At 46.6% G+C, this 19930-nt stretch overlaps 1 protein-coding gene across 2 annotated transcripts in view; it reads left to right on the forward strand.

The window, feature by feature from the left end:
* The first annotated feature begins 389 nt into the window (after positions 1-389).
* The window catches only part of PAPPA (pappalysin 1), a 174743-nt gene continuing 155202 nt past the window's right edge, over positions 390-19930 (forward strand). The window contains exon 1 of one of the 2 annotated variants that reach the window (XM_086857797.1): positions 390-876. In XM_086857797.1, coding sequence (XP_086713923.1) covers positions 480-876 — 397 coding nt within the window. In that variant the 5' untranslated portion in view covers positions 390-479. The remainder of the gene's footprint in view (positions 877-19930) is intronic. The other variant, XM_023938086.2, reaches the window with a different exon arrangement.

Raw genomic sequence — 19930 nt, forward strand, 5'->3', positions numbered from 1 at the left:
GATTAGAGCATCTTTTGGGGGGAGGGAAATCAGTGGGTCTGAGTCTTGGAGAAAGCTGGGGGGTTGTTTTGGTTTTTTGTTTTGTGTGTGTGTGAGTGTGTGTGTGTGTTTTTTTTAAGAAGAAAAAAAAATAAAGGGAAGAAAATTCAGCAGAGAAAAGAAGAGAGAGAGGAGTTCCAGCTGTGGAGGAATAGAGGAGAAGAAGACAGATAGAGAAGGAAGAACAGAGAAATACATTTCAACCAAGAAGGAGTTTTGATTTATTTGATTTTTTATTTGTTTTAAGGAGAAAAAAAAATCTATAAGCAGGAAAAAGAAAGAAAGAAAAAGAAAAAAAGAAAAGAAAAAGCAACTGAGAAGGGTTATAAAAAGAGCAAATACCAAGAAGGGTGAACAAGAGAAGAAAGTCAAGGCAAGGAGGAGCCCAAAGCTGGCAGATCGGGAGGATTTGCAGGGGAGAAGGGGGGGGAAGATTGGAAATGCAGCTCTGGAGTTTGCTGCTGCCTCTTGCGCTTCTCTGTACAGCCCTAGCCAGTGGACCCGAATGTGGGATGGACGAGCGCTCCCGCAGGGCACGAAGGGACACCAGGCACAGCCGCCAGCTCCTCCACACTGCCCCGGGCACCTGTGCCACCAGGTTAGCCCGAGGAAGGCGCTCCACTGCTGGGCTGGAGCCTGGGCATGTCCCCCGCAGGAGGCAACAGCGGGAGGTAAAGGACGAAGAGGAGTCCCTTACCCCGAGCAGGGCGCTCTATTTCAGTGGCCAAGGTGATCAGCTGCGGCTCAAGGCAGACGTAGAGCTGCCCCGAGATGCCTTCACTTTGCAAGTGTGGCTGAAAGCCGAAGGCGGACAGAGATCTCCGGCTGTCATTGCAGGTAGGTCCGGCCGTGCCTGTGGCTGCAGCATCCCCGCTCGGTGGCGGGAGGCGGCTGGAGGCGTGCGTGTGTCCGGGAGCGGGCTGTGCCCAGCCGGCCCCGCGGGAGCGCCCCGCACACACAGCGGCCACAGCAGCGCCCGTGCCAGCACCGCCGGGCTCGCCGCACCCCGCTCACGTTCCGGGAGATCCCGGAGCTCTGCCACCGCCTGCAACTATAGGCTCGCAGGAAAAGTTATGGAAACTTTTGCATAGGGGATATGGCAGCGCCCCGGGGTAGTTTCTGTCTTTCTGAGGTGCGGGTAGAAGAGCCAGCTCTTACGGTGGGGTTTTGTCTAATTTTCAGGTTGGAAAACTGTAAGTAGAGCATTTGAAAGTGGCTTGTTTGTATGTATGGAAAGAAATGTATGTGACTGGTGTGTGGCTGCAAAGAAACGCGTATCTAAGGTCCCCCTACGATTTCCTCGGTTTTATTGGCTTTTTAGTGTACTCCACTGTTCGCTCTTCAGATGCAGTGTTAGCATGTGGTTTCCAAAAAGCTATAAAGGAGCTTTTTGGCTATTGTGAAACCTCAAATGAATCAAATGAATTTATAAAGTTCCCAACCCCTCGACACTCAGCTACGGCTGGGACTCGCGCTGCAGCTAGAGGATGTGTGGAGTATTTTTGTCTCCCCTTAGAAATGGCAAGTGTAACATCAATGATTCTGAGGTCAAACAGCCCTATAAAATCATTTAGTACTCAAAGCAGCTACCAGTCTAAGCTGTCTGAGCTGGACAATAACAAAGAGTATTGCACTTTTCTTATTTAAATTTTATGAGCCCATCCTGAATTTGGGTCCCTCTCCCCGCGTTCTCTCCCTCTCCCCCTCCCTCCCTCCCTCCCTTTCCTCGCTTTAGTGATAAAGTGCAGCGAAGTTGTCGTGAAATCGGATACTTTTCGGAGGGTTACAAACCCTTATAAATGTCGCCACATCCATCTTTTGCTCTGAAGGAAGTCATAGAAAATGGGAATGCCTTTTTTTTTTAAAAAAAAAAAATAATAAAAAAAGGAAAGAAGTCAGAAAGAGAAACGGGTCTTGGGGGGCGGGGGGAAGACATGTTTTACAGTTCTTTTGGCAAGGAGATTCCCTGAAAGCACAAAGTTTCCATGTCCTAGGATGCCTTAAAGAGACAGGGAGGATTTCCCCTTTCCCTTGAAGCGGAGTCGCTTCCCCGCAGGAGGCAGCGCTGCCTGTGCCGGTGGCTGCCCCAGCCCCGCTCGCTGGCCCCGGCCACCTCCCTCCTGCCACATCCGCGCTCCTCTCCCCCTCCCTCACCGGCTGCTGTCTCGCAGGAAAGTTGCTTTTGTCCTGAAGAAAACAAAAACTGGGATGAACTCAGCCGTGCTTTCCCTTAACTTTCCCCAGTCGCGGCTGCTCGGCTCGCTGCTGAGGAGGGAGCCGCGGTTCGTGCGGGGCTGCCGGGGTGGGCAGGAGGTGCCGGGCATGGGCTGGTCCCGTGTGCTTTCAGAGCAGCGATTTCATAGGTGAAACACATTATTCCTTGCTTTATTCCTCCTGGCTCTTCTGGTTCCCAACCCTAACTTAAACCCCAGGGCTCAAAGTGCTTCCCTTTCAAGTTAGGGAAGGCAGGATTGGGGTTTGCACGGATCTCGTCAGTACCAAAACAGGGTCAGTGAATTTTTTAAGGTGTTTAATCCAACACCTAGGATCCCGTGTGTGTCTTTGGTGCAAGTATCTCTAATTCTCACAACAGGGAACCTAGGCAAACACACACAAAGATCATTTGTAGTAAAATACTTTAATTGGATGGGGGAGGTTGGGTTGTTGCCTGTATAAAACACTTGACCCATTTTATGCATGGAAATAACATTCCACTGTGAGAAATGAAAAGAAATGCCCCAGTTTTACACCGTAAAGCTTGAGCTCAGCTCGGGAGGACTTTGTGATTTTTATTTTATTTTTAAGCTCCCCCTGCCCCCCTCGCACTCACTCTTGAAGAGGAGCCAGGTTTGGCTCAGTGTGTAAACACCTGGAAGAGCTCCAAGAGGAACTCACTTGGAGTATCCTCTGCACACCACAGCCTCCCAGACCTGCAGCAAGCTTAGGGAGAGATTACGCTTCCCTCAATGAGGAAATCAAGGGTTCTGGCTGCCAAAACTCTTGGCTTTCACATTTTCACTGTTTTGGGATGTGACAGACTGAGGAGCTCAGTTCTGCTGTTGAATTTGCATCTGTAGGACCCCACTGAAATCAAGAGCCCATCTGGCTGTTTGGAGGGGAAGGGACTGGGGCACATTTGCTGGCAGTGCCAGAAGTGACTTTCTCCCCAACTTTTTGTCCCAGTTGCAAAGCGGGAAGCTGCGTGGCTGTGCAGACCTGAGGGAAGGGGTGGGATTGACTGGAATACACCTCTTTTTCAGAGTTGCTTTTGTGTCTTCACCTACTTTCTGCCCCCCACTTTCTGCCCGTGACCACTGCTCCCCTTGCACCCCTCCCTGCTGGCATATGAGAAATTACTGTGAGTGGTACAGGAGGAGCCCCGTGTGTGCCCAGAGGGGAAACCTGTTGTGTCTGTTAAAAATCTCATGTAGGACCCAAGTTGTTATCAGCTTCTGCGCCTGAGCCCTGACATAACGGAGTTCTTCTGCTAATCCAGGCTACAGGAGTTTCTGTCTGGAGCCAACTCTCCTTACGTCACCCTCTGCTGCAGTATTCAATTTGTTTTCATAAATGGCTAATTTTACAGCGCTGTTAAGTGGGTTCGTCATTGTGCCGGGCCATGCCCTGTCTCTGATGAGAGGCAGTCCTGGTGCCAGGCTCTGCTAATTTTCACGCTGCTTGGCAGCGATGTTATTGCCGCCCTGTTTGACTCCACTGATATCTGCTCTGGCATTTGTCAGAGGGAAAGCTGTTGGGAAACTGCGAGTCTGACCCATTGATCCGCGTTACGCAAAAGCTCAGGAGCCCTGTCGGGGCTGGGCTGCGCTCCTCGGAGCGGCTCCCGTGGTGCTGCTCCCGGAGCACTCCCTCCTTCCATCCCTCCTTCCATCCCTCCTTCCATCCCTCCTTCCATCCCTTCTTCCATCCCTTCTTCCATCCCTCCTTCCATCCCTCCTTCCATCCCTCCTTCTATCCCTCCTTCCATCCCTCCTTCCATCCCTCCTTCCATCCCTCCTTCTATCCCTCCTTCTATCCCTCCTTCCATCCCTTCTTCCATCCCTCCTTCTATCCCTCCTTCCATCCCTCCTTCCATCCCTCCTTCTATCCCTCCTTCCATCCCTTCTTCCATCCCTCCTTCTATCCCTCCTTCCATCCCTCCTTCCATCCCTCCTTCCATCCCTGCTCCCTGGGCCGCAGAGTTCTCGGACAAGCCCTGCTGGGATGTGCGCAGCTAGCCCGCAGCACAGCGCATCCCGCTTGTAAACACGCACATGTGCGCCTGGGATGGGGCAGGAGCCTTCCCCTGGAGCATCCCGCGCTGCCTGGGGATGCTGCTGCAGGAAAGGGTTAAGGTGAGGCTGTGCTGGGTTAGGTAATGCACACACACCGTGCGAAATGAGGGGCTTCAAAGCGCTGCTGACCTTGGAATCAAAGAGATTTCGGTTCCACTGTGAAAAACCCCATCCTAAGAAACAGGATCCTCCCGGGTCCCTGTCGGGGTGTTTTCTGCTGTGTGGGGTGGCTCGTGTTTTCACAGGAGAGAGATGTTGACTCTTTACTGGCTGGGAGCTGAGAGGAGCGGGATGAATGATCGCCGGAGTAAAAAGGCGTGCCTGCTCTGAAGAGTGAAAGTTATTTGTATTTTGCTTTGGGTTTTTTGTTTGTTTGTTTTTTCCCCACCTCTTGGTTTCATTCCCCTCTGTCTCTATTCCTCAGCCTGCCAACAGGGAGCATGATCCCAACTTAATAAAGCTTCATGTGTAAGGGACTGCCTGTGTTTTCCCAACTTCAGTCCTTGATGAGCCTAAAACTGCAGCAGAATCCAAAGAGAGAGAAAAGCCAAAATCAGCACGGTGGAGCTCACTTAAAGCCACAGCTTTTGAATGTAAGAGACTGAGAAACATCCGTGTCAGGGTCCAATAATTGGGCAATTATAAAGATACGTAATTGACACTGCATGGGTCTAGTCCCTCCACGGAGTTTCAGAATATATGTTTACTTTGGGGAGTTGTTTCCCTCTGAAGTTTTGGAGTCTGATATTGGTTTAATACACTTCAGGTAGAATTGGTGAGCTGGGTCCTATCTCCAGAGCTGATTCTGTGCTGGGAACTTGAGGATGTTTCCAACAGAGTTTACTCAGAGTTTCACTGGCATTAAAACAACAGGCAGGTAGATAATGTGGCATTTTCAACAGCCTGGTGTCTTCCAATTGCATGAATTTTCTAGCTGTGTTCTGTAATGAAGAGCTACAATGAAGGAGTAAGTCAAATACAAACCTTGTGGTTCTGTTGTTTAGTTAGTGCTGGCATGTGCGAGGTCCCAGGGTGCTGGCCATGGTGGGCAGAGTGGAGTGGCAGGAGCTGGAACACCTGCACAGAAATTCCTGCAAGGGGAAAAATCTCTAAAACACCATTGCTGAAGGGTGGGGGAAGCTGTGTGGGTTTGGCTTCCCTGTGGATGGGTTCAAATGATAATCCACTTCATGACTATGGATCTGGACATGGCTTGACTCATAGGTCACTGAACAAAATACCCTCACAGCTTGTCATTTACTAAATATTTGCCTTTGAACAGCACATTTCATTCAGACTGTGGAAGCTGGGACAAGAATCAGAAACTGATTTTTCTTTTCATAACATTTCCAATTTAATCTGGTATCATTCTTTTGACCAGCTACACTCTAGAGTCAGAACAGCACTGTTAGAAGAAAGTTGTTGGGGTTTTTTTGACCCTTAAAACACTTACACATAGGCTGCTCTAATTAATTAAAAGATAATAAAACAGTGAGGGCAGTTTGACTGTGTGTGTGAAGGATGGCAAATTTAGATTTTTGAAGGATGTATGGCTGTCTCCTGTAGGCATGGAGTTGTGTCCCAGGCTCAGTTTGCCTCTCCAAGCTTTATTTCAGCCTGATTTATTTCGAGCCAGCCTGTTTCAGTTAGAGGAACTCACGTGAGGCAGAAAGCAAGCAGCAAGGATGGTGTTTGGAGAGAAAGCAGGAGCAGGGCTGTCCTCAGGGACCCGTGGAGATGTCTGGAGGAGCGCAGAGCAGAGCTGTGCAGGGCGGGCTCGGGGCTGAGGGTGAGGGGAAGCCCTTGGAGAGCCTTCGCACGCAAAGCCATGGCCAAAGGCAGCCCTGGGCGGGGTTGGAGCATCCTGGGAATCGGCTGGAGCTGCTCTGCAGCCTCCACTCCCACCCCAGGGGGTGCCAGGAAGGGACTCTCAGTGGCCAAAGGGGTGCTGAACTGTGTGTCCTGTCAGCCCCAGTCACACGGGGCATGGGGAGGGATGAGATTAAATCCCAGATCCCAGGGGGGCTCAGTGATGCTGGCTCCCTGGGAAGCCCAGCCCAGACCCTTCACACAGGTAGGTGCCACTTCCCAGTGCTGAACAGGACGGGTCTCTGCTTGCACAGCTGCCCCAGGGCAGCCAGCTGAGGGGAGCAGAGAGTTTTGGTGGAGAAATGCTTTTTTTGGAGCCTGGGTCTGGCTCTGCCAGGACTGGGGTCTGTCATAAGAGAGGCAAAGCCATGATGCAGCCAGGAGCACATTCTGTCCCTGTGCTCAGGTGAGACCCCACCTGCAGAGCTGCCCCAGCCCTGGGACCAGCACAGGGAGCACCTGGAGCTGCTGCAGGGATCCAGAGGAGGCTCCAGGGGGATCAGAGGGATGGAGCAGCTCTGGGAATGTTCAGCCTGGAGAAGAAAAGCTTTGGGGTAACCTCAGTGTGGCCTTGCAGAAGGTTCTACAAGGGAGCTGGACAGGGATTTCTGACAAAGTCCTGGAGTGCAAAAACAAGAGGGAATGGCTTCACACTGAAAGGAATAGGTTTGGATCAGATATTAGGAAGAAATCCTTCCCTGGGAGGGTGGGCAGGCCCTGGCACAGGGTGCCCAGAGCAGCTGGGGTTGCCCCTGGATCCCTGGCAGTGCCCAAGGCCAGGCTGGACAGGGCTTGGAGCAGCCTGGGACAGTGGAAGGTGTTCCTGCCATGGCAGGGGTGGAATGAGATGACTTTTAAAGGTTCTTTCCAACCCAAACCATCCATGAAAAATATTGCAGACTAACAGAGTTTAGGTGCTCTCAAGGTGACAGGATTAACCAAGTGCTTTTACATTGGATTTTCATGCTGGCCTGAGCCAGGAAAAAAAAAAAAAAGCACCATATATAGTGTTTTTTTCAGAAAGACATATTGAAAAAACAAAAATAAACCCTTCCATCACTGGGGTCAGCTGAAATGCTCTCATATAATAGTTTTGCTTCTAATTTTATCTGTTGCTTTGTCAGCTCCTCTTTTCTTTTCTCCAATAGAAATTACAGGAGCAGAAGCAGAGAAGGGACCACCTGGGTTGCCAAATTCAGTCCCCTGCAGTGTCAGGGATATAACAGCAGATAATTAGTCCAAACATTCACAGAAAATCCACTTTGTAGGTTCTGATATAGCACAGGCCACAGAAGATTTCCCAGTGCTCTACTGTAAACCAAAGCTCTTTAGCTAAGACTGGGAGTCACCATTTTAATGTAAGACAGGAGAAGAGAAGGACAGATCAACAACATCTTAAGTACCTAAAATCCAAAACATTGGTTTAGAAAACTGTTAAGTATGAGAAAGAAAAACATTGGCTGGTAAAAGGTATCAGCTTTCTTATTTTCAGAGAGTTAAAATGAATCAGGTGTTTTGACAGTTACGAAACTTCCATTGAAATTTTCACTTGGAATATTTGCCAAAACTGATCCTTTCCCACAGATAGTCTGTTTTGATTAATTTCCCCCTTTCCTGAGAAAAATATTTTATCAAACATTTCCCACCCTTCTCTGGTCTTAGCCTGTTCCTACATCCCATTGTAGCAGGAATGAATGCTTGATTGCGTTTTCACTTCTTTGCATCTTATATTCCAGATGATTGAGAAAATCCATCAGAAAATACTTGTTTGATCAAAATCCTCTATGTTTTCTTCTCTCAAGTGTCTCAGAAAGTCTAATATCATTTTTTTCTTCATTTACCCTCCTCTCTCAATGCTACCAATTTTTTTCATCTAGTACTGTTTACATGGGCAGTATATATCAATCTTCCTATTTCATATATGCAAAATATATTGGACTCTTCTGTTTCCTGGGTTCTGGGTATTTGCTTCATGCATTGTTGTGGGCACAGTTGCTGTTTTGTTTCTTTGTTTTCCCAAAAAAGAGGCTTCTGAAGATGAAGATGAAGACATTTTCCCTGACCTCACCCTTCAATTGCTCTGTGCCCATTTCCCCACCTGGGGGTTGCTGACATCAGGATATGATTCTTGATTTCATTTCACCTTCTGTGGAGACAGAATACTTGATTGTTGTGCTGTTTTCTCTGTCTCTCCACATTTCTCTTCATTTTCTCTGCTGAGAGCATGCATGCACACACACACACCATTTCCAAAGCACCTTTGATTTTCTTCCCAGATCAATAGAGCATTTAAACTCCAATGATCAAGGAGGAGCAGCTTGTTTATTTCCCCACATATTCTGACACAAGTGGCACATCTTGTAAACTGCTTTGATTTGATGTTAGTGCCTATTATAAAGTTTACTCTCCCCAAAGCCATCCATGAAGTTAAAGTACTCTTACTCTGAGCAGGAGCAGAGCAGAACTCAAAAAGGCGAGGTAAAAAGAGAACAGGAGTGAATGTCTCAGCACAGAAATTTGCTTTCTGCTATCCTTGTTGACAGTGATCAGAACAATTTGAGGACTCTTGAGCATCCATAAGTTTGGCATCAGCAAGAGAGGGTACATTGTGTATGACAGATAAAAGTGAACAAATATGAATAGAGGTCAGTTATCCCCTGGCAGAATGGGGCTGGATTCGTGGTTGCACAGGAAACATGGACTTGATCCTAAACCTGGCCAAGATCATGAAAAATACCATTGAGCTTGGCTGAATCTGGCAAAGGCTGTGATTTCAGAGTTTTCTGCAGCCTGGACCTGTCTGTGGTCCCTGCTTCAGTGTCCTTTTTTTTGTAGACTTTTTTTGCTTTGGACATGAGAGAAGAAAAACTGTGAAGCCCTAAGAGCAGAGGGAAGGGGATGTGTTTATTTTGTTTTGCTATACTCCAAATCTCAAATTGGCCTCTGTATCTTTCAGCCTTCCCTCTTTTTTTCCCCTCTCTTTATTACTTTTAATTTTTTTTAATGTCCAAATCTCCCCTATTCCAAACCCACTCTCCCATTTTCTCTTCAGGGTGATGTCAGCGAGTGACTTTCCCATCCAATCCCTCCACCCTCTCTTATCACCACCCCAGCCTCAGTTTTTCCTCTGCTATCTGGTGTCCTCGATTCCCCTGCTTTCCCTCCTTCCTGCTCTGCACAGTGCCTGCTTTCCTGCTCCTCTCCCGTCCTCGGTGCCGCGGGAGGGTGGTGTCCCCTCCCAGGGTGGCCGCAGGTTGGTGCCTTCAGCCAGCTGGTGTAGGAAGAGCTGTGGGAACACGGGGTAAGCAGGCTGTGTGTGCTCAGCCAGGCTCAGGGGCTTGCCTGTTTTCCGGGAATTATTGATATTGTTCTGTTTAATATCCATCCTCGCCGTGCGCAAGGAGCGAGCGCTCGCCCTCGCAGAGAGGGAGTCTGGGGGAAGTGAAACTGAGAAGCATCTGGAGCTGGCCTGGTGAAGCAGCAGCTGAGAGATATGATACCAGCTCATGAAAGCAGAAGAATTGTTGTGTTAGAGAAACAAACCACTCTGTTCTGTGCTGGGCACCTCCTGGGGCCTGGTGGGATCTTGAGTCTTCCTTTTGGGTGATATTTAGGGCTTTTTTATCTCTTCTCCTTCCTCCCCTCTGTCGTGTTTTCCCTCTTTTTCCTTATCTAATTTATTGTCTCTCTGTTTGCTTTAAATCACTTTCCCATATGGATTTCTCTCTTCTGACCCATCTTCCCCTCCCTCATCTGATTCCCAGGAGTCTTCTGTCGTCATGGAATTGGGAGAAGAGCAGCCGTGTTCCCAACACCGAGCATCAGCTGCAGGCTCCTTTCCTCCTTCGTTTTCTTCCTTGTCTGTTCTCTGCTGTTAGTGTTGGAAACATATTCGCAAAGATCATCCCCTGGATTGAGGAAGCAGATTTTATCACCATTATTTTGTTTGTTTTATTTAAGACAGGGAAAGAAATGGAAAGGAAAGGCCTTTGCTGTTAACAGTGTTACTTAGTTTTGAATGGGTTTTTTTTTTCTCCTGCACTAAAGTATCCTAGTCCTGTTATTTTTCTTTGTCATTGCAGAAAGATTGCAGTTGTATAATCCTGAACTTGCCACAAAACTTCCTGCTGCTGCTGATGGTGATAAATCTCAGGTGTGAGAGAACACATCCCTTAAAATCAGGGAAACTGAGGAATGGAGGGATGCTCTGATTTGTCCTGGATGTGTGCTGGTGACAAAGTCAGCCATCAAACCCACCAGCAGCCCTTTTGCTACTTTTTATTATTGTTTTTTGGGGGTGATGATGGTTATTCCTCAGCTGAGATTGTTCTCCATGGGAAGTCACATGCCCTAATTCCTGTAGGATGTTTCCTTGTAGCTGTTGATGGTTCTGCAGCAGATAAGGGCAGTACTGAGCCAGTGGTGCTGGTGGACTCTGCCACCTGCCAGGTGACATCCTGTTGGTGACAACGCAGGGACTGGGGGAAGAAGGCACTTGGCATTTGTGACGTGAGCTCTTTGGAGATGGCACAAAATCAGATGGTCTGGAATTCATATCTCGGACATGCTGGTGATGGTTGAATCCACACAAATTACAGTATTTCTCAGCTCTATCTCCCTCCCACAATGGGAGAGAAAAGCAAATATCAGCAAAGCCCCTTAGTTCAGAGTACTCCTATTTAAATTGGAGTACTTTGATATTTTTTATCCATCTCCACATTGATTATTGTATTGACTTGCTGAAATGGCTTGTAAAACATGGAAGTTGTAACTGCTTATCTTCCTAGGAAATGCTGAAAATCTGCCTCTGTATATCTCAGGTTATGAAATTAAGGACAAAAGCAACTCATTTACCCCCTAGTTAAATCCAGACCAGGTGAGAGGCTGCAGAAGGGGTCCCTGAGGATTTTTGGGGAGGGATCACCCTCGTGGCTGAACAAGCAGTGTTTCTGTCAGGAGCATCACCGGGGAGGCTGTACATCCAATCCACAGGAGTTTGTTCTGAATGCAGCAGCACCTGTGCTTGTAAAGTCTGAGGTGCTAAAGTTGAAATCTGGAGCTTGCATTACTACTGTCTTACATGTCATCTGTCTTGTGGATAAACAGAGCAGCCCCACGGAGGTCAAAGCAGCACCTTTCACCAGTGATAATTTAATGAGAATTATTTTCAGTGTAAACTAGACAAGAATTGGAAGCCTCCTGTGCTGTAGCTCGTGAATGGAGATGTTCAGGGAGAAAAGGAGTACTGGGAGAAAAAGCAAATGTTAACTAAATGCATTACACACACAGTTTTGAAACATACTTGGCAGAGGGAAGGGTGAGCAATACAAGCCAGATTCTGCTGTTGAACACACCAGAGTAAACCTAGAGTAACTCCTTTGGAGAGGAAATCGGGGGGAGCTGCTGCAGACCTGTGAATGTGTAGAATTTGGGGCAGAGACAGAGGGCATGCAATGGGGAAAGTGACCAAGCTGAGATGTGGATGTTGTGGAGAACAACCTCCAACCACCATCACCGCTGGTGGTTTTATTTGGGTGTGTAATGGTTATGGTGATGCAGTGGGAAACATTTGTACAATGTGGGGTTGTTTTTGCTTTTTGAAGTATTTTCTGAATATACCTATATCGTAATCCCTCCAGACTGTGGAACTGGGCCATGTTACCAGTGTTACAGTGTGCCCTTTGTGCTTCCGGCAAACACTCCTGAACTCTGCTCTCCAGCTTGTGGCCTAAACTCCTTCACCCCTGCCCGTACTGTCCCATCTCCAGCAATAATATTCCCTCCTCTGTTTATAAACAAACACCCTCAGAGGAAGTTCACGGGAAGAAAAGTTAGTAAATGAAAATCAACCACGCACCCAGGCCCGGGCTGTGGGTTGGAGCCAGCAGGGCTGCTGGATGTTTCCTACCCTGCATCTGCTTGTAGGAGTTTCTTTGATGAGATGTTTGCCTGTCTGTCTTACTGTGTGTCTTCCTCATCTTTTCCCATCATCGTGGAAAATATAAAAGAAGTGGGGAAAAATTGCGGTCTCGATTTGCTTTGAAATCAGCATGGACAGAATTCAGGAGCCCTGAGCAGGGAGGTTGACTTCGGTAGCCCTGTAGATTTTCTTCTTGGTAAAACCACTGATTTTTGTCTGTGTTGTTGTTGTTTTAGCATCAAAATCTAGATTCTGGCTCCTGGCAAAACTGTTGCTCTTGAGTTGCGCAAAGGCTGCAAAAGGACTAAAATAGCCCAAAGGATAATTGTCCACTACAGTCTGAGCACAGGGCTGATGGTACATCTGGTGTTGCACACCATTCTCACAGAAGCACCCCTTCAGGAGTGAGCAGGACCCAGGGCAGGGGGTAACACAGGACTGTGGTCACTGTGGGCATCAGCAAAGCACGGTAATGGTGCCGGCAGCTGGAAAACACAGAATGTTTTTTGACTTGTTCCAGAGGTCCCACAAATGTCTGGCAGCACAGGGACAACTGAATAAAAAAATCCATTTTCTTGTGGCTGCTCCTGGTTTGTGTCTTTAGTACTTCACTCCGGTACAAGGTGAGTGGATTAGGTGTTTGTTTCTTTCCAGGAGATAATTGGACCCTCTAATAAGTATTTCTTGCCACTCAGAATGCACAGAAACGTCACCAGATACAGGAAAGCTCTGGCAGTGAGTGAGACAGCCTGATCAGGGCTGTGGTTCCTCACCTGGGCACAGGTGGGGTGTCAATGCAGTGCTCATGTCACTGCTCCAGGCTCCCTCTCTTCCATAGGGAGTGTGTTTGGAAATTGGGGCTAAGGGAGCTTTTACAGATATAACAAATGTGGAAGTTGTGGTCCCACTTTTAGTTCTAAGAGTCTCAGAATTTTAGAAGTGTACAACAAAAGGCTTCCAGTGCTGGCAGAATCTCCATACCTTAAAATGGGACAGTTTAAAGTAGTGTTATTATTGCTTTTTGTTGAAAGAGTTGTTTCTCTTGCTGAACAAATATCTTCTATCAAGACTTATCTGTGAGGCTACTCCGGTGTGGTCTCTCCAGCCCCCATCCCAATGCAGGGAAGATAATCAGAAGTGACCATTTTGCAGCATGGTCAGAGTTTATCAGTTGTTGCACAATCCCTTTGCCTGTGAGCAGGTTAAATAAAGGGGCAGGGTGCAGCGTGGTGGAAATGGACCTGGTTTATATTGGTGAGCTTCCTCTAACAATTCCAGCATAACTATCAACAGTTTCTCCTCGCAGGAAAGTTGAGCCATTCATTCTTACCCTTTGAGGAGTTCTGAATTATTGAAGAGCAGAGGGTCTTCTGCTGGGAAAGGCTGGAATTCCCTGCAGTCCTCTTGCTAGGGGTGGTTTAATCAAACACACTGTTTACATTCTGTGTCTCAGCACAGGCAATGCTCAAACAGCAGTGGTCTTCAACTGGACAGTGTTGCACTGGGGGTTTATTTTATTTTGTTTTAAACATCAGCATACCACCAGTTTAACTGGGAAATGGCCATCTGCAAACACCTGCAGGCTCCATGGAACAGGCTGGAGAGGGAAGCAACAGCAGCTGCATCTCACAGAGGGAAAAACAGACAGCGAAGGGGCCATGTTTCTTCTCCAGAGGTTTCTGCAGGGCTGGGATTTGGCAGCAAAGGTGGGCTGGGAGCACTTGCACTCCTGGAGGAAGAGACCTTGCAGCAGGAGGAGGCTGAATGGCGCAAACTCTTCACCGAGCCTCAAACACTGATGGTAGAGGCAGAGAAGCAGAAGTCTTTTTGCCAAAACCTTGTGCTTTGCTTCACACTGTGAAGGCCAAACTGTTCCATGAACGGTTTCTGTGCTGTCAGACTTTAGAGGGCTCAGACTGAATGAAACAGGAGCTGTGTATTGCATGAGGGAGAGGGAAGAAGGAAATGAGATTAGGACAATTCTTCCTGCCACTGCCCATCTCTCCCCTCCCTCAGGAGGAACATCTTTTGCACCTATGTCAACAAACCAATGCTTTATTGCGCTTCTGTACGTCCAAAATTTGCCATAAGCCTTGACTCAAGATTTTAACTTGTGTTGAGACACTTTCTTTCTTTTATTCCTCTTTGCTATATTCTGGAAGTGATGTATTTCCTCTCCCCAAGTGCAGGATCTTCTGTGCCTCACTGAGGAGGATGCACGCAAGTAGGCAATGCAGCCAACATTCTTCCAAACCCGAGCAACCCAACCAGCTGTTCAGCAGGGCTGTTATTTATTGAGAAGTGTCAATGTGCTCAACACATGGTGTCCTTTGCCCTGTCGAGCCAGCAGCCTGGCTTTTATGGGTTTCTGTGGCACTTGTCACACACTGGTGATGGGACAAGCTGGAACAGGGACACGGGTTTGTGTGAGCATTATTCTAGGAGGGCATTGCAACAAGATGTTCTATAAGGGAAGGAGAGACAGAGACCAGTTGGCAGAGGAGAAAACAGAGGCTGTTGAAAAGGGTAGAGGTTTCTTTTTGGCTGGTGCTTTCGGAAAGAGAACAGAGATTTCCTTCAGCGATAAATCAGATGCTTGGGGAGAGAGAAAGGGTGTTTGTTTCAGCAGTGATGCAACTCCTGTGTGAGAGAAGCAGACTCCCTCTCCTGCTAATTCCAGCTGCTGGTTCTGTGGCAGAATGGAAGTGCACAGGTTTTTGGGGTTTTAATTGCTGCTCTTCAGTTGCTTCGAGGTGCCTTCAGCTCTGTCCTTTCCACCTCCAAAGGTGGGATAATGGCTCTCACAGCCTGCAGGGAGATGCTGTTTGTAAGGATGAGGGAATGTCATCAGTGCAGTGCTTCATGAATGAAGCTGTGAATGACAAGTGCCACTCCTTTGCACCAACAGGTTGGAATGCTCAGCCAAGAAGCCCCTTTGGCCAGGGTTGTGCTGGGTTCCTGTGCTGCTGTGAAGGGAAGACTGAGGTTGGGGAATGCCAAAGAGACAGGGGGCACATCTTGCCAATCTCCCACTTATCTATTTGTCCCATCTTTTTTCTCTTGACTTGTGTAAGCTCGTATTCATGAGTATCACAGGTATTTATTTTCCCTCACTGAAAAACAGAGCCATTGCCTGAACAGTGTGACTCTGGCCACATTCCCTCCTATTCAGCACAATGCAATCTTGGCTCTTTACTAGTTAATATTTTCTGTCAACAACCTGCAAGAAAACAAAATCGGTGCTGATAAAATTTGCAGATGTTGCAGAGTGCAGGGAGTGGTAAACAATGACCAAAACAGGACTCTCAGTTGGGTGTTTTCAAAAGCTGAGAACATGCAAACTGTGCATTAGAGTAAAGCCAAATGTGAAGTCATTCATATAGAGAGAGGGGCAGCAGGTCACACACAAAGGAGGGATGGGGGGAAAGGATCTTTCACCTGGAAGCTGAATGTGGAGCAGCAACTGCCTATTGGAATAGATAAAGCACGTAAATGTGAGCTGCCAATGTGAGGCTGTGGCCAAAGGTTTGGAGTCATCGTTGGCTGGGTAAACAAGGAGATACAGAACAGGACTGGGGAGGTTGTGTTACCCCTGGAATGACACTGGAGTAACTGTTGCCAGAGCACTTTGTCCCATTCTGGTGTCTGCAGTTCAAGGAGGATGTTATATGGAAGATTTAGAGAGAAAACAATTAGCTGTGACTAAATAATTGTATGATTTGTAGCAAGTCTTGAAGTGCTGGACTCAAGAAGATTAGGAGGTGACTTGATTGCCATGATCTTTAAATGGATGTTTTGGAAATGTTAAACTGATAATTGTGGGTTGGAAATGAATACTAGAGGATATTAGGAAATCAAATGGATCCAGTGGAGACTAAGCAACTTTAGATCAGAGTATTTTAGCAGTGTTTCAGCCTTGAGAGTAGTCAGTAACTGAAAAACCTTTCTGAGTAGAGTGGTGGAATATCTGTCACCATAGCTTTCAATACAGAACTAATTGTTTTTCCAAACTGCAAGGTCTTTAAAGAGGAATTAATTCAGTGGTCACCCATATTGTGTCTAAGAACTTCTAATGTTAGAGTATTCTGGGTTATTTTGCTATTACTGGAAAAAATAATTGAACAGTAAAGCACAAACATGCTAATTTCAAATGTTTTCATTTCTGTCTTTTTAATTTCTATGGGCTCTCCTTGACACTGGTAGGATATTTCTGATCACAACAATATTTCCAGCTCAGTGTAGGGTTTCCTCACTGTCACTGCAGTTGAATTGTAAGGCTCTGTTTCATATGATATTTTTAATCCTGTGTAGACATTGTCACCTTTTCCCAGAATGATGTGCTGAGCAATGACTTGACTTCTCCCTTTTGGAACAGTCACTGTGTGAAAACTACCTGAAAAACAAGACTGAAATATTTTCTAATTGAAGGTAGTAAGAGCTTTATTGTTGACCTGAATGATGCCGAGAGTTTACCTACAGAACAGATTTGGGTGAGCAAAAATTAAGGTTTCTCTCTGGAAGCGGGAGCATTGACAATGCCAGGAATGTGAAACAGCACAGCAGACCCTTAAAAACGAAAAAGTGGATGAGAAAGCTGAGAATAATCCAGGGGTGACTGTAGTTTCTCATTCCCTTGCTGGGTGGTCTGTCTTCCTCAGTCTCAGGGCAGAGCATCAGTCCAAGGCATGCAGGATACTGGAATGACCCATTCCTGTGACTTTAGCAAACATTGACCAAAACCCTGTTGAAGGTAATTAGTGTTCTGAGACAGGATTTCACTTCATTTGAGCCATCCCCAGCTGAAGACTGTTCCTCAAAAGTCCAATTTAAGCCAAGTGTTCCAAATGTCCCAGTCTGCTCCCTCCAAGCCATGTGCACGTGTATATGTAGGCCCCTGCACAGAGCAAATCGTGCCTGTACATGGTATTTTGTTATTCTTCATTGCTCTGCTTCCAAATTTAACCAGAAGTAGAAGGGCTGAAATAACATAAGAAAGGTTGGACATATGATATTTCCTGCTGCTCAGCTAAATACGAGAATTGCCAAAAATCTTCCAAGGTAGCTTGTTTCTTTTACATTTTTCTCCCAGTTCTGCAGACTTGAGAAGGTCAATTACTTTCGAGAAGGATTTGGCTTTGGCAACACTTATGGAAAGCGAAGCAGAATTATGACCTTTTGGAGGTTTGCCCATCTCTGTCCCATCTTGTCCTTTAAGAACTAAAGGCTGAATTTTCACAGCTACAGTCTTCAGTTTAATAGGTGTGAATTTGTTTCTGTGCACTTCTAAGACATCATGAGTATCTGTGTGAGAATTTGCTTTTAGATGTCTATTTATTTGTGCTCACAGATCAAGTGATCACTGGTATTTGTAGAGCAGAAATACAGGCTCAGGTATTTCCAGGAGGAAAATCATACCAAAACAAATGAAATTGGATTCAAACCGAGCAGAATAATAAAGCTCTAAAATTATATACTTAGGTTAGTATGTGGTGACTGCAGCCTATCTGGAATGCATACTATAATAGTTATATCATGTTAGAGAGGCAGGTTTTTTTTTTCAGCAGGACGTTTCCTAGAAAGCAGAAATATCTCTGTGGTTTGTGTATGGGTTTGGAACTTGTGTGCAAGTATGGAGCTGGGAATTTGAGGCATGAAATAGTCAGGATTAGTGAAGGCCCGGATCCCTTTCATAAACGACAGCGGAAAACAGGCACGATCAGCTCCCTTCTCCCCTCTGCTATTGCAGCCTCCTCCTCTGTGGATTGTTTTGGAGTCAATTCTTTGAAGGTTGATAAATGCCTCAGTTGTTTCTATTAGCACAGGAAAGATGCAGTCATATGGGAAAGCCAGATGCAATAGGATAGCTGAGTCTGGATAAGATCTAAGATATTTTTACAATATGATATTTAATTTTCACAAAGCAAAGCCCTTGCAGGGTATAAATCAGCGTAAATGCACTGGAACTACTCAGTTTTGCACTCACAAAGTGAGTCTGCCCAAGAATGTTCTCAAAATCCAATTAAATAACTAGAACTGTTTCATGTGGAAATGCCCCTCAATTACAAAGACAAGTCTAAGCTATCATGATGTGATTTTTACAGTCTCCTCCCAGGGTGCCCTAGTTTGCATTCATGGAATTTTTTGTTTTTGTTTTGTTTCTGTAATAATGTGGATGTTGGCCATCTGTCTGATCCTGGAAAGGTTGTAAGGTTGTCCCTGCTCCCCAGGTTCTCTTCCCACTCCCTCATTGATCATAATGTTTGATTTAGGTGCCACTAGATTTCCTCCTTTGTTCTCCAGCCCTGTCCTCCCCCCTGCAAGCACACATGCATTGTGCAATGGTGTAAAAGCTCTCCTGGCTGCAGCTGGGAGTAGTAACTGCTCAGCTGGTTCCAGCACTGCCCTAAAGCTGCTGTAAAGGTCAGAGACGAGGGAATTCTAAAAAGCAAAACAAGCTGTGTTGTTGTCCCCCCTTTAATCCTGGCTGTGTGTTTTGATCAGCACCACAAGCCATCTCGTGTGCAGAGCTCCACTTCTCCCTGCCCTGTGTTTGTGGCCGTCCAGGGCAGTGTGTCGGGCGCTCTTCCAGCCCCGCTCGGGGCTCGGGCGCTGCCACAGCTGATTGACTTGCACTGCTTGTCAGACACAAAGCACATTTTGAAAGGAAATGCCATATTGAACTCCCCGTGAGCTGATGGGTATTGTGCACGGTCATCTGATGGCACAGATGTGCCCCTAATAATCCTTCCAGGAGGATATTTCCTCCTGGGATGTTCTGGCCATCTGATCTGCTCTGAGGTATGCTGACCTATCTTGACCCAGTTTATGATCAATTCTTTCTGCTGTTTTCTAAAAGGAGCCCAGAAATATCTCTTTATCATTTAGATTGCCTGGAAGTTATGGTATTACGTGTCTGTTCTTTCCACAGAAGATCCTCTGTGGTTGCTCTCAAGCATTAACTCTTACAAAGGGGAGGAAAGCCACTCTGTGAGCAAGAGTAAATTTCTCTGTAGAGCTTTGATAGCTAATCAGTGTTTGGCAAACAGTGCAGGGAGGAAGAGGAGATGTGGGAGCAGAGGTGAATTGTGTTCCACCAAAATGTTGCTGGGCACCTTCATCTGTGTGAGTCGAGTGACCCTTCTGCTGCTGTGCCTTTATCCAATGTCCTTTTTCTCAGGTTTGTGTGTGCTGTGCATGTGATGTGAAAGATGGATGGTTTCCATGCACTCCTCCTGATGTGTATCCTTGTGTTTTGCAACGCCTGCTTTTCAGGTGGGAATGGTGTGAATGCTGGATTTGTTAATGTTGGATTTCTCTGGAGGTGAATCAGCAGCCTCAGGTACAATGGGAGGGTTAATTTGTAATCTGGTTCTGCTGGACAGCAAGCAGAGATAAGCTTGGGGGTTCAGAGGTGTGTGATGATCCCTTTCAGCCAAACCAACAAATTTACTGAGTGCTTTCCATTCCTGATATTTGAAGGTTATCTGGGTTTTCATAAACGCTGAACTCAACTTTTTAATAAGGCTACACTAGAGTGTCTAAAATTGGCAGCCAAAAACCTGAATTGCTGTCTGAATCAAGCTGGATGCAAAATATCCCATATTTGTGACATGCAGCAGTGATTCCCTGATGGGACATCAGAGTTTGACTTTAAGCAGGATCCAAGAGAAGTGTGTCTCTACTATCACCACTGTTCCTATGCCTGTGTGTGTTAAAATCATCTCACATGGACACATATTTGTTTTCCAAGCTTCATTTGAAAATCCTCAGTTGCTTGTCAGAACAAACCAGAAGAAATAAATAATTTTGC

This window comes from Cyanistes caeruleus, chromosome 20, assembly GCF_971803275.1.
Source record: "Cyanistes caeruleus chromosome 20, bCyaCae1.hap1.1, whole genome shotgun sequence".
Taxonomy (NCBI): Eukaryota; Metazoa; Chordata; class Aves; order Passeriformes; family Paridae; genus Cyanistes; species Cyanistes caeruleus.